This window comes from Macaca nemestrina, chromosome 16 (assembly GCF_043159975.1).
Source record: "Macaca nemestrina isolate mMacNem1 chromosome 16, mMacNem.hap1, whole genome shotgun sequence".
NCBI lineage: Eukaryota > Metazoa > Chordata > Mammalia > Primates > Cercopithecidae > Macaca > Macaca nemestrina.
In genome coordinates, this window is record NC_092140.1 from 74,628,005 (window position 1) to 74,641,750 (window position 13,746).

The following is a 13,746-nucleotide window of genomic DNA, read 5'->3' on the forward strand; positions in this document are numbered from 1 at the left end:
TTTGATATTTTATTTTATTTTATTTTTTATTTTTATTTTTATTTTTTTTGAGACGGAGTCTCGCTCTGTCGCCCAGACTGGAGTGCAGTGGCCGGATCTCAGCTCACTGCAAGCTCCGCCTCCCAGGTTTACGCTATTCTCCTGCCTCAGCCTCCCGAGTAGCTGGGACTACAGGCGCCAGCCACCTCGCCCGGCTAGTTTTTTGTATTTTTTAGTAGAGACGGGGTTTCACCGTGTTAGCCAGGATGGTCTCGATCTCCTGACCTCGTGATCCGCCCGTCTCGGCCTCCCAAAGTGCTAGGATTACAGGCTTGAGCCACCGCGCCCGGCCGATATTTTATTTTTATGGAAAAACTACTCCTTTTGGTGCAAAAGATGTTTTTGCTAATAGTGTCAATAAAAGAGAAAATCATGTGGTGTTTATATGTCTGTGTACCTTTTTACTCCATTAGCACTGCCTTCAGTGAAATGACAATAACTCATGAAGCATCCTTCAACAAAAAGTGAGGTCTAAATAAATTAAAAGCTGGATGTAAACATATATATGTAAATATACACATAGACACACACACACACAAAAGCATACATGTAGAGAAGAGAGATTCAGATTTGCCTAGTTCATTGTCTGGAGCATCCATAACAACACAGGGTGTCTCAGACACTGTTTTCTAAAGTCTAATTACTGTAGTATCTGCAGTGACCTTTCTATCCTTTTTGGATCTAGTTGGATAAAAAAGGAACATGTCATAAGAGCAATGCTTCTTATTCCTACTGCATTGGTCACTCTTACTTAGCAGCAGCCAAAAACCTCAGGAAAATATGAGTGAGGCAAGAGAGGAGACAGTCCTATTCTTAGCATGGGGGAGGTAACAGTGGGCAGGGAGCTGAGGAACTGTCAACAGAAAAGAACAAAGCTAGTAGAACCTTGGTCTCTTCCTCTGTTACCACATGAGGTTACTTTCCCAAAGGCAAACCCACCATCAGATTGGATGGAGCCCCTGCCTTAGGTCTGCAGTTACTTAATCGTATCTGAGGGGCAGAAAAGACATCCATGATTGGTGAAGAGTTATTGGTGGTATTTGAACTTGAGAAAGCAGAAAATTACAAGGGTAAGCAAGGTGGGTATTTACAAACTGAAGTTGAACTTCTGTAAATTTTGCCAGAAATGGTAACTTGGGGATTAGGGTTAGGAGTAAAGAAATGTATATATACTTGATTCATTAAGTTTTTTTCACAGGCCTAAGAATTTACAAACATTTGAAACCTCATTTCTAGAGAAAAGTTGAATACCAGGTTTGAAATAAATAACTGATTAACATGTCAATTTTTAGGGTAACTAGATTATAAATTGTAGAGTAATTATTGCTAATTTGTATCAGAAAAATAAGTCTAGGAAGACGTGGAGTCTTGTTACATTCATTTTTAATGCTTTAGCTATTACGCCATTGAACTAAAAAGAGTAATATGTGGTAGAGTCATTAATATATGGAGAGAAAGAAGAGAGGGAGATAATTGAGATTGGTAAGGTTCACTCACAAATGAAGTAATAAAGAACTGCACTTAAATGTTGATTCACTAGACTGTTTGTTAAGGCCCAAGAGCTTTTTTACATGATATAAGGCTTTCTTTTAGGGAAAAAAATGATATATTAATACTAGATTCCAAATAATTAATTGACATATACATTTTCAGAGTTCAACCAGTTTATAAATGTAGTAGAGCAATTGTACATAACTTCAACCAGAAAAGTAAGTCTCTGAAGTCGCTTGATCTGGCATGGACATTTTTACTCCTTAGCACTGGCCCAGATAAAATGACATCAGTAGTCTTTCACCACTTTGATATATCTGATATATGTCACCTTTCAATGGTGGTGTCATTGAAGACTACTAATGTTATTAATCTAGGTCATTGCTAAAGGATATATCTACACACACACACACACGTGAATATATGTGTGTGTGTGTGTATAAATAGGTGTATCCTTTATATATATATTTAGTATATATAGATACCTACATACATGTGTGTATATGTATGAACATACCTATATACATATATCTATATGTATATATGTGCATCTATAGATATATACATATCTTTATGTATGTACATATATGTATCTATATAGATATATTCTATAGCACTGACCCCAATTAATAACATTAGTAGTCTTTTTAATATGTATACTTTAGCATATAGCCATGCATGTATATATATTGTTTAGCATGTATGTATACATATATAGTATATATGTACACATATGTGTATGCGTATACATGTATACCTTATTGTGCTTTATTGCCCTTCAGATACTAGTTTTTTATAAACTGAAGGTTTGTAGCAACCTTGCATTGCGCAAGTCTCTTGGTTTCATTTTTCTAACAGCATGTGCTCACTTTGTGTCTCTGTGTCACATTTGGGAATTCTTGCAATATCTTAAACTTTTTTTATTTTTGAGACAGACTCTCACTCTGACACCCAGGCTGGCATGCAGTGGTGCGATCTCAGCTCACTGCAACCTCTGCCTCCCAGGTTCAAGCGATTCTCCTGCCTGAGCCTCCTGAGTAGCTGGGATTATAGGCGCCCGCCACCACGCCTGGCTAATTTTTATATTCTTAGTAGAGACGGGGTTTCACCGTGTTCCTCAGGCTGGTCTCAAACTCCTGACCTTGTGATCCGCCCAACTTGGTCTCCCAAACTGCTGGGATTACAGGTGTGAGCCACCGCACCCAGCCTATTTTAAACTTTCTTGTTGTTAACCTATCTGTTATGATCTGTGATCAGTGATCTTTGATGTTACTATTGTAAGTCTTTGGGGTCAACATGAACATGAAGCATGCCCTATAGGACAACTACCTTAATCAATGTCATGTTTTTTTGACTGCTCCACAGAGGAGACATCCCCCATCTCTCTCCCTCTTCTTGGGCCTCCTTATTTCCTGAGATACAACAATATTGAAAGTAGGTCATTTAATAAGTCTATGAGGGTTTCTAAGTGTCCCTAGTGAAAGGAAGAGTCACAAGCCTCTCACTACAAACTGAAAGCTCAAAATGATTGTGAGGAAGGCTAGACTTCTGCACCAGTCAGACAAGTTGTGAATGCAATATATAAATATATATACGTATATATGTGTATATATGTGTGTATATATGTATATATGTGTATATATGTATATTTATATATGTGTATATATAGTCTTGAAGAAAATTAAGACTGCTACTCCAGTGAATGTACAAATGATGAGGAAGCAAAACAGTCTGATTGCTAATATGGAGAAGGTTTTAGTAGTCTGGATAGAAGATCAAACCAGCCATAGCATTTCCTTAAGCCAAAGCCTAATCCAGGACAAGGCCCTCACTCTCTACAATTCAGCGATGGCTGAGAGGTAAGTAAGTTGCAGAAGAAAAGCTTGAAGCTAACAGGTTGGTTCATGAGGTTTAAGGAAAGAAGCCATCTCCATAACATAAAAGTGCAAGGTGAAACAGCAAGTGCTGTTATCCTGCAGCAGCAAGTTATCCAGAAGATGTAGCTGAGACAGCTGATGAAGGTGGCCACACTAGACAACAGATTTTCCGTGTAGACAAGATACCCTTTTACTGGAAGAAGATGCCATCTAGGACTTTTATATTTAGAGAGGAGAAGTCAATGCATGGTTTCAAAGCTTCAAAGCACAGGCCAATTCTCTTTTAGGGGCTAATGAAGCTGGTGACTAAGTTGAGGCCAGTGATCATTGAGTGTTCTGAAAATCCTAGGGCTCTTACGAATTATGCTAAATAAAGCAAGATGGGTGACTAGAGATGCCTTATGCTCATTCCCCTACAAGAAAAAACCTAGGCAACAAATACACATCTAAGGTCTGATTAGAGTGTCAAAGGAATAGTCCTGGAGTGCAGCAAAGGAGTAGAGACACACCTGTAGTGACTGGAAGGCCCCCACAGCATGGAAGCACTCAGCCTCTGCAGCCCCTTTTCCCCCACCTGGGTTGAATTGGCCCAGAGACAGGAAGGACTTCTCATTGCAGGGTGAAGGTAAGGAGAAGATCCCCACCAGCCCCACTGCCATCACAAACACAGAGTCTTAAGGAGAATCTCACAGTATTTGCAAGCCTTGAGGCCAGGGTGGAGTACTGCCAAGAATTTACACAGTTGCATGTCCTGGACTAGGAGTACAAGGTGAAGGCTTCCCACCCCCAGAGACCTAAGCTGCAGCAACACATCACCAGCTTGAGACCAGAGTCATCTCGTGAGTGTGCCCTCCTCTGGGGGCCAGTAGCCACTGTGCCTCTCCAGCACTGGAGCTTTACCTTCAGTATACCAAACCCACATGGGTGGGTTAAAGCCACAACCCCAGCTGTGTGGAGGTTGGTCCCAGGATTGGCGGTAACTCAAGTCCTGAAGAGCAGGGAAATCAACCCCCACCACTACACTTTCAGACAGAGGAATAATCTGCAGTCCCATCCAGGGTGAGCTCACCCTTGAGCTAGCCAAACCACTACATGCCCTCTCTCAAGTGGGAGAGTCCCCTAAGCCTCTGAGCAGCTGATATACTCCAAGGTCAAGAGGGTGACTATGAGTCTATGCTCAGGACCTGAGAAACAGCCGTGCAGGCCTCATCCAGGCATGCTCCTGACCTGCCTAGCAGCCCTCTGCCTTTAATAAGGGCCTGAGAAACAGTCCCACAGGCTGCCCCCAGCAGGCACACCACTGAGTGGGCCTTGAACTTGTATCTCAGACCTGAGAAACAAGTAGCTATGTGTGCCTGAGTCTCAGGGCTGAGAAACAACCCTGGGAGCTTACTGTGGCCAGCATACCCTCAGGCCAACTAAGCAGCCACATATACTATGTCCCAGTTTGAGGAACAGCCCTGTAGGTCACCCCCCACAGAAATGCTCCCAGGCCAACTAAGCAGTTGTGCAACCTTTCACGAGCCTGAGAAACATTCCTGTACCCATTCCCAGCAGATGCACCTCCAGACCAGCCAATCAGCCATGAATGCCCATGTCCTGGACCTGAGAAAGAGCCCCATGGGCTACTCCCAGAAGACATGCCCCTAGGCCAGCTGAGCAGCCTTGTGCCCACATCCTAGGTCATAGAAGCAGCCCCCTGGGCTTCCCCTGGCAGGCACCACCCAGCTGGCCAGCTGAACAGCAGTGTGCCCACATCCTGAACTAGAATAGCCCTATGGACCACCCCCAGCGGACACACTTCCAGGACAGCTGAGAAGTTATTTGACTGTATCCCAGGCCTGAGAAACACCCCCTGTTGGCCAGCCCTGCCAAAGATGCCTTCAGTCCAGCGTAGCAGCCATGCAGCTCTATATTTGGCCCATGGGTTTCCCCCAGGAGACTGGCCTCAGGCCAGATGAGCAGCTGTGTACCCGCATACCAGGCATGGGAAACAGCCCTTCAGGCCACTCCTGGAGTGCATGATTCCAAGCAGGCAAACAGCTGTGACAAAGATTTTTTAAGATAGCAAGAGAAAAGGAGGAAAACACTTACAATGGAATTCCCATTAGACAAACAGCTGATTTCCCTGCAGAAACCTTAGACTGGAAAAGAATGAGACGATATATTCAAAGTTCTGAAAGAAAAAAAAAATCTTTCAACCGAGAATATTATACCCAGTGCAGCTATCCTTTACAAATGAAGAAGACATAAAATCTGTCACAGATAAACAAAAACCAAGATAATTCATCACCACTAGACCAGCCTTACAAGAAATGCCCAAGGGAGTCTTACTTCTGGAAGTAAAAAGATGATAACTACCATCATAAAAACATGTAAAATTTTAAACATTGCTGGTAGAGTCAATACATAAAAGAGAAAGAGAAAGGGATGAAACCTTATTACTACAGACAACTACCCAACTACAAAAGTAAACAGAGAGGCAGAAAGGAACAAAACATACAAAACAACCAGAAAACAATAAAATGTCAGAAGTAACTCCTCACCTACCAATAATAACTTTGAAGGTTAGGAAGCATGTTCATAGCAATAAACACCTGGATCAAAAAACTAGAAAAATTTCCAATAAACTACCTAACAATTCTACCTCAAGAAACTACTATGGTAAGAACAAACCAAATCCCAAATTATTAAAAGGAAATGAATAATAAAGACCAAACAGAAATAAAGAAAATTGAGGCAAGATTTACAAAAGGTTAACAACAAAAAGCAGGTTTAAAAATATCAACAAACTGTCAGCTAGACTAAGAAAAAGAAAAGACCCATATCAATAAAATCAGAAACAAGAAAAGAGACCTCACAACAGATATGACAGAAATCAAAAGGATTATTAGACACTGTTATGAACAACTCTACAATAAATTTGAAAACCTAGAGGAAGTGGATAAAATCCTCGACCCATACAACCTACTGAGACTAAACCAAGAAGAAATCGAAAACCTGAACAGACCAAAAAGAAGTAATGAGGTTGAATCAGTAACAAAAAGACGTTCAACAAAGTCCAGGATCTGATGACTTCACCGCTTAATTCTACCTAGTTTAAAAAATAAACTAATATCAATTCTTACACTATTGCAAAAAATTAAAGCAGAGGAAAGTCTTCCTAACTCATTCTATATAAATAAAGTATAGTTGATAAAGTAGTGGTAGGATTTGAGAGGATTCACTCCAATTTTGAAAACAGTTCTACTGTGGATAAAATGCTATCAAATGGCATCACATGTTACAGAGAAATCACTTGTGAAAGGAAGAGTCATTTGATACAGTGAAGTTCGTTGTTGTCTTATTTTAAGAAATTGCCTCAGCCACCCCAGCCATTGGCAACCATGACTCTGATCTGCCAGCAGCCATCAACATGGAGGCAACGCCCTCCACCAGCAAAAAGATTATGATTTGCTAAAGGCTCAGGTGATCATTAGCATATTTTAAACCAATAATGTAGTTTTACATTAAGGTATGTACATAATTTTTTTAGACATAATGCCATTGCACACTTAACAGACTACAGTGTAGTATAATCATAACTTTTATATGCATAGGGAAACTAAAACATTTGTGTGAGTCACTTGATGCAGTTTTTGCTTTATTGCAGTGGTCTAGAATGAAACCCACAATGTCTTTGCGATATGTCTATACACATTTATGTATTCTATAACTATATGTATTCTTTTATATATCTTTATATACATGTATAGAAAGAGAGAGAGAGAGAAAAGAAGAGAAAAATATGCAAAATTCAGTGTTGGGAGTATCCATGAGAACAGAGTTTCTGGTTAATGATTGTAATTTTCTTTCTTAAATGTTAGGTCTTCCAGTGAGCTAAGTGGTGTTTACTATATCCTTTAGATTCATGGAATTCTTGTTATTCAAATAAATTCTTCATCACTGTTTTGTGTAGCAAATATCTAATGATATATTTTTGCATTTTTTTGGTGGCTAAAGTGTGTCAGAACGGCTTTCCAGGTTTGAAGATTATGAAAATGCTGAATATGTTGCTTCATATGAGTAAGTCAGTTTGAAGTCTGAAAGGAGGGAGCCATTGATGGATCTCTTTTCTTTAGTTAAACAGGGCTTACGCTGAGGCAAGAAGGAAAAAGGGAAACTATAGAAGGGTATCAAAATGCATGGGTGGGAGAGTACACCATATTTATTCCAATTGAATACTTAGACAAGTATTATTTTGAAAAAAAAAATCCATCCATTCAGGAATAAATGTTCTTCTAGCTTGAAAATGTAAAAAGTATCCTTAGAAGAAATTAACTTCATGAGAAGTTTTTTTATTTTAAAAGAAAACAGGAATGCAGAATGCTACTTACTCATCAATAGCGAACCTTTCTCATTTGTACTGGATCATGTGTGATTCCCAGTTTTGTAGATTTCACCTATGAGCAAATGGTATGGATAGCAAAAGCAAACATGTTTTGCTGACTAAAGACCTCTTTATGCTCATTGGGATTTTATTCTTCTCTGTTTCTAACCTCACTAGAGTACTGAGTACTTCCTATTGCACTGACCTGAAGGCATTTTACCATGTACTCACTGTAATGAGAGAATACATTCTTAAACTGGCTTGTGCCTGAACTGCAGACATATTCAGGAGATTTTTCGTCTGCTTCTTTCTTGCCCAGTTGTGTAACCATTCACCAGCTTGTGTCAATATTGGAGAGGAAGTACTTCCATAGAGGAAGTTAACTCATCATGGTTGTAAGCTGTTGATGTCTAAACAAAGATTACATGGGAAACAGAGGGCAATACAAATAGTTCTTCAAATTACCCTGAGTTTTCATTTTCTAGAAATTTTTATCATGGGCCATCAATGAAGAATTCACGGCACCACTTAACTAAACTGTGTGTCTGCATACTAGCTATACATTTTCTGTAATGGAGCTGCCCAGGGCTGAGGGAAAACTAGACAGACTGAGCAAGGCAAGCATTTCCTTTTTCTTTCCCCACTCCAAACAAAATAAAGCAGGTTTTTGTTTTGTTTTATGTTTAAGTTACAAAGTCTCATTGCATAGACATAGGAGGAATTGGCAGTAGTCCCTGTGAGAATCACTGGTGTTACATACCAGGGGGATGATCTTGGATTTATAGTAAAAGCTGGAATCAGTGCTTGGCTTTGACATCATGTATTCATTCACCTGATACTCAACAAGTCACTAAACCTGTTTAACTTTTAGATTATTCAAATGTAAACTGGTTATAATGCTTTCTATGTAGTGGATATTGTACTGTAAAAAATTAGTAATAAAACTAAAATAACATGCAAAAACACTTTGAAAATTCTGTAGCTCTGTAAATAGGTTTTGTGCCAAAAACTGAAAATAACATAAGAGTTTATGAAAGGAAAATCAGAAAATACAATCAACAAATCTATCCACATTTAGTCATTCTTAAACTTTGATACATGAACTTCTAAGTTCTTTAAGCCTATACATTTTTATGTTTACAGATACGAGACCATACTTATATTCTTTTGTAAATAACTTTATTACTTAATGGCATCATGTCTATGTTTTCTTTTTAATGTATATTCATGTGCACTTACAACATTATTTGTAATAGTTGTGTAATACTGCGTGGTGTAGATGTGTTATAATTCATTTAATAGATATTGCTGAACAATTACGTTTTTTACAAGTTTTTACTGTTACAAAAAATGAATATATTTGAGGCTAAATCTTTGCATATTGTTGGTTATTTGTTTATTACAAATTCTCGGAAGTGGAAATCCTGTGTCAAAGGGAATGCTTGTGACACTATTGATATTGGTATGTGCTTGAACATCAAGATGCAAAAGTGTACATTTCTCTCCTCCAATACTTAATGCTAGCCATCATTGATTTCTTTGATATTAGTAAATATGTTTGTTCTAATGCACATTCCTTGACATACCTTCATTTATGCTTTTTTCAGTTAATATTTCATCATTTCCAAACTACCTTTGCCCAATTAAAATTGGGGTGCTTTTCTGTCTTCAGACTGAAAAGTTAAATCTGTTGATCCTTTTTCTATTTTATGTAATATAAGTAATTTCTCCTAGGTTGTCTTGCTTTTCACTATATAAAAGTGTTTAATCTTCATATAATCCAATGTACCTGTTCTTTTCTTTGTGATTCATGCCTTTAATGTTATTCTCAGAAAAAAAAATCCAAAGTTGAATTCAAAGCACAAATATTAACTATGACCTTCTCTACCCCAAGATTTTAAATATATTCACCAAGATTTCTGTTTTGAATTTATTTTCTTTATTTAAATAAAATAGCTGCCCTGAATTTACTTTGTCTTAAGGTATAACGTGTAGAAATTTACTTTTCTCCTGTGTGACGAATAGTTTTCACAGCATCAAAATATCATCCCCCTGTATTGTCCTTACCCTGTTTTAGTGATCTAGAGTGAGAGCAGGAAGACCAGAGAGTCAGTGCAGTGTTTTCAGTGCTTTGCATCATGGCCATCTCCATACTGCCAGTCTGTACCAGAGACAAATGTGTCCTGTGGGAGAGATAGCACCTGCCCTCAGTACAAATCCCATTTCATTAAAAATGGTCTTGTTAGTGTCTATCGGGAGAACCCGCTCCCGATGTTTAACGTGGGTTCTTTTCTATTTCCTCAGTGTCTCGGCTGGGTTGAGAAATAAAGGGAAAGAGCACAAGAGAGAGAAATTTAAAGCTGGGTATCTGGGGGAGACATCACACATCGGCAGGATCCGTGATGTTCCCCAAGCCGTAAAACCAGCAAGTTTTTATTAGCGATTTTCAAAAGGGGAGGGAGTGCACGAATAGGGTGTGGGTCACAGAGATCACATACTTCATAAGGTAATGAAATATCACAAAGCAAATGGAGGCAGGACGGGATGACAGGACTACTGGATGAGGCGAAATTAAAATTGCTAATGAAGTTTCGGGCACGCATTGTCGTTGATAACATCTTATCAGGAAACAGGGTTTGAGAGCAGACAACCTGTCTGACCAAAATGTATTAGGCGGGAATTTTCCTCCTCCTAATAAGCCTGGGAGCACTGACAGGAGACTGGGGCTTATTTCATCCCTTGGGCTTCAACCACAAAAGACAGCACGCCTTAAAAGGGGCCATCTATAAGGCTACCTTCAGAGTGCATTCTCTTTCTCAGGGGTGTTCCTTGCTGAGAAAAAGAATTCAGCGATATTTCTCCGATTTGCTTTTGAAAGAGGAGAAATATAGCTCTGTTTTGTCTAGCTCACCAGCGGCCAGTTCAAAGTTACCTCTCTTGTTCCCTGAACATTGCTGTTATCCTGTTCTTTTTTTAAGATGCCCAGATTTCATATTGTTCAAACACACATGCTCTACAAACAGTTTGTGCAGTTGACACAATCACAGGGTCCTGAGGCAACATTCATCCTCCTCAGTTTATGAAGAAGGTGACAGGATTAAGAGATTAAAGTAAAGACAGGCATAGGAAAACACAAGAGTATTGATTGGGGAAGTGTTAAGTGTCCATGAAATCTTCACAATTTATGTTCAGAGATTACAGTAAAGACAGGTGTAAGAAATTATAAAAGTACTAACTTGGGGAACTAATAAATGTCCATGAAATCGTCACAATTTATGTTCTTCTGCCGCGGCTTCAGCTGGTCCCTCTGTTCAGGGTCCCTGACTTCCCACAAAAAGTGTCATGTAGCTTCCACCTTCTATTGATAAAAAATAAGTCATGGTCATAGTTAATATTTGTGCTTTGAATTCAACTTTGATATTAATATTGGAACTTTCAGTGTTTTAAGTTTAGTATCTCATATCTTTTTCTCATTTTTTTTTTCTGAGATGGAGTCTGACTCTGTGGCCAGGCTGGAGTGCACTGGCGTGATCTTGGCTCACTGCAACCTCCACCTCCTGGGTTCAAGCCATTCTTCTGACTCAGCCTCCCGCATAGCTGGGACTACAGGTGTATACCACCATGCCCAGCTAATTTTTGGTATTTTTAGTATAGTTTCAGGGGACACTGAAACAGATTGAAGGGGCTACAACTACCCAAGCCACTCCTTCATGCCTTCATGATCTGTCAGGCTTGGTTCTGTATGGTCATATTGTCAAGTGAATTCAGATGGATGACATTTCCTTGATACCCAGAGATCCAGTAGGCTGTGTGGGATCAGAGGTTCTTGTAAGAGAATGGCAACTTCAGGAAAGAATTTGCCCCTTTTGGCCAATTGATCCTCTGTCTACATCAGCCTTAACTTTCTAAGCCTGGGTAGAGGTGGTGGGTCCAGGTGGAGGAGGGGAAGTTTAGAAGGATTGGGGATTTCCTTTATCTCAGGTTAACATCATTCATCAAAGGCCAATTTTGTTTTTTTAACTTTTATTTTAGGTTTGGAGGTACATGTGAAAGTTTGTTACATAGGTAAACACATGTCAGGGAGGTTTGTTTTACATATTATTTCATCACCCAGGTATTAAGCTCAGTACCCAAATAGTGATCTTTTTTGCTTGTCTCTCTCCTCCTACCCTCCCTGCTTCAGTAGACCCCAGTGTTTGTTTCCCTCCTTGTGTTCTTACATCCTTATCATTTAGCTACCACTTACAGATGAGAACATTCAGTGTTTGATTTTCACTTTCTGCACTAGTTTGCTAAGGATAATTGCCTCTAGCTCCATCCACGTTCCCACAAGAGACATGATCTCATTCTCTTTTTTTTTTTTTTCTTTTTTTTTTTGAGTCAGAGTCTCGCTCTGTCACCCAGGCTGGAGTGCAGTAGCACAATCTCAGCTCACTGCAAGCTCTGCCTTCCGCATTCATGCCATTCTCCTGCCTCAGCCTCCCAAGTCGCTGGGACTACAGGTGCCTGCCACCACACCCGGCTAATTTATTTTGTATTTTTAGTAGAGACAGGGTTTCACTGTGTTAGCCAGCATGGTCTCTATCTCCTGACCTTGTGATCTGCCCACCTCGGCCTTCCAAAGTGCTGGGATTACAGGTGTGAGCCACCGTGCCCGGCTGATCTCATTCTTTTTTATGGCTGCATAGTATTCCAGGGTGTATATGTACCACATTTTCTTTATCCAATCTGTCATTGATGGGTACTTGTGTTGATTCCATGTCTTTACTATTGTAAATAGTGCTGCAGTGAACATTTACATGCATATGTCTTTACAGTAGAATGATTTCTATTCCTCTGGGTATATACTAGGTAATGGGATTGCTCAGTCAAATAGTAGTTCTGCTTTTAGCTCTTCGAGGTATCCCCACACTGCTTTTTACAATGGTTGAACTAATTCACACTCCCACCAACATTGTATAAGTGTTCCCTTTTCTCTGCAACCTAGCCAGCATCTGTTATTTTTTGACTCTTTAATAATAGCCATTCTGACTATTGTCTGGTATGAAATGGCATCTCATGTGGTTTTGATTTGCATTTCTCTAATCTGTGATATTGAGCTATTTTTCGTATGCTTCTTGGCCACATGTATGTCTTCTTTTGAGAAATGTCTGTTCATGTCAAAGGCCAATTTTGGCAGTGCCCCAGTTCTCCTCAGTATCTGTCCTCTTTGTTCTCCAGTCTTAGGCACAGACTGGGAGCATTGTTTTAGGATTCATGCCTCTCACGGTGAAATTTGAGTCCTGTGTTGGAGACTTCAGTATGCCAGAAACTTCCTGAAGGGTTTTCCTACTGATGCCTGCTATGTCGGAGGCTTCTCCTCCTAAAGAGCCTCCAAAATAGGAGGCTTCAGTAAGGACAAAAAATTGTTCCTCATTAGCTACCTTGTCTTCAGCCATAAGGTAAAATGAGGCATTACTGGAGGCTCCATCAAGCGGGTTCTTCTTTCTTGGATTAATGGAAGGAGCCCAGTCTTTTGGGTGTTTCTCCTTTGAAGTATATCTTACTGAAATGTCTTACCTCTGCAGTTCATATGCAACGTCAAATGCAGCTCTCACTAATGTGTATCTGTTCACTAGGTGTCTAGTCTCAAAGAGATGATAAGAGCATCATTTACTCCCTATGCTCATCCTTGAAATACCTTACTTTATTGCTGTGGAAACTGAGATCTGGCCAAAGTTTGATGACTTGCCCAGGCTGGCATTAAAATACAGTTCTCTTCTACCACTCTTTTCTGTTTTCATGCTATATTCCTTGAGTTGATGACCACAAGTTTAAGTTTAGTATTGCCATAAAGTTGGAGTTGGGGCTTTGCATGCAATGGAAACGTTACTAAACATCCAAAGTTTACTGTCTTATTCACATATATTCTGGATAGGAAAGTAAAATACTCAGGGAGCAGAAAGGATAACATTTTAGTTTTTATTAAAA

General features: G+C 39.6%; 1 protein-coding gene across 2 annotated transcripts in view; it reads left to right on the top strand.

Annotated features, from left to right (window-relative positions):
* LOC139359102 (phosphatidylinositol 3,4,5-trisphosphate 3-phosphatase TPTE2-like) overlaps window positions 1–13,746 on the top strand; it is a 134,040-nt gene that overhangs the window by 37,751 nt on the left and 82,543 nt on the right. For both annotated transcript variants that reach the window (XM_071081284.1, XM_071081283.1), the window contains exon 16: window positions 7,410–7,472. In XM_071081284.1, coding sequence (XP_070937385.1) covers window positions 7,410–7,472 — 63 coding nt within the window. The remainder of the gene's footprint in view (window positions 1–7,409; window positions 7,473–13,746) is intronic.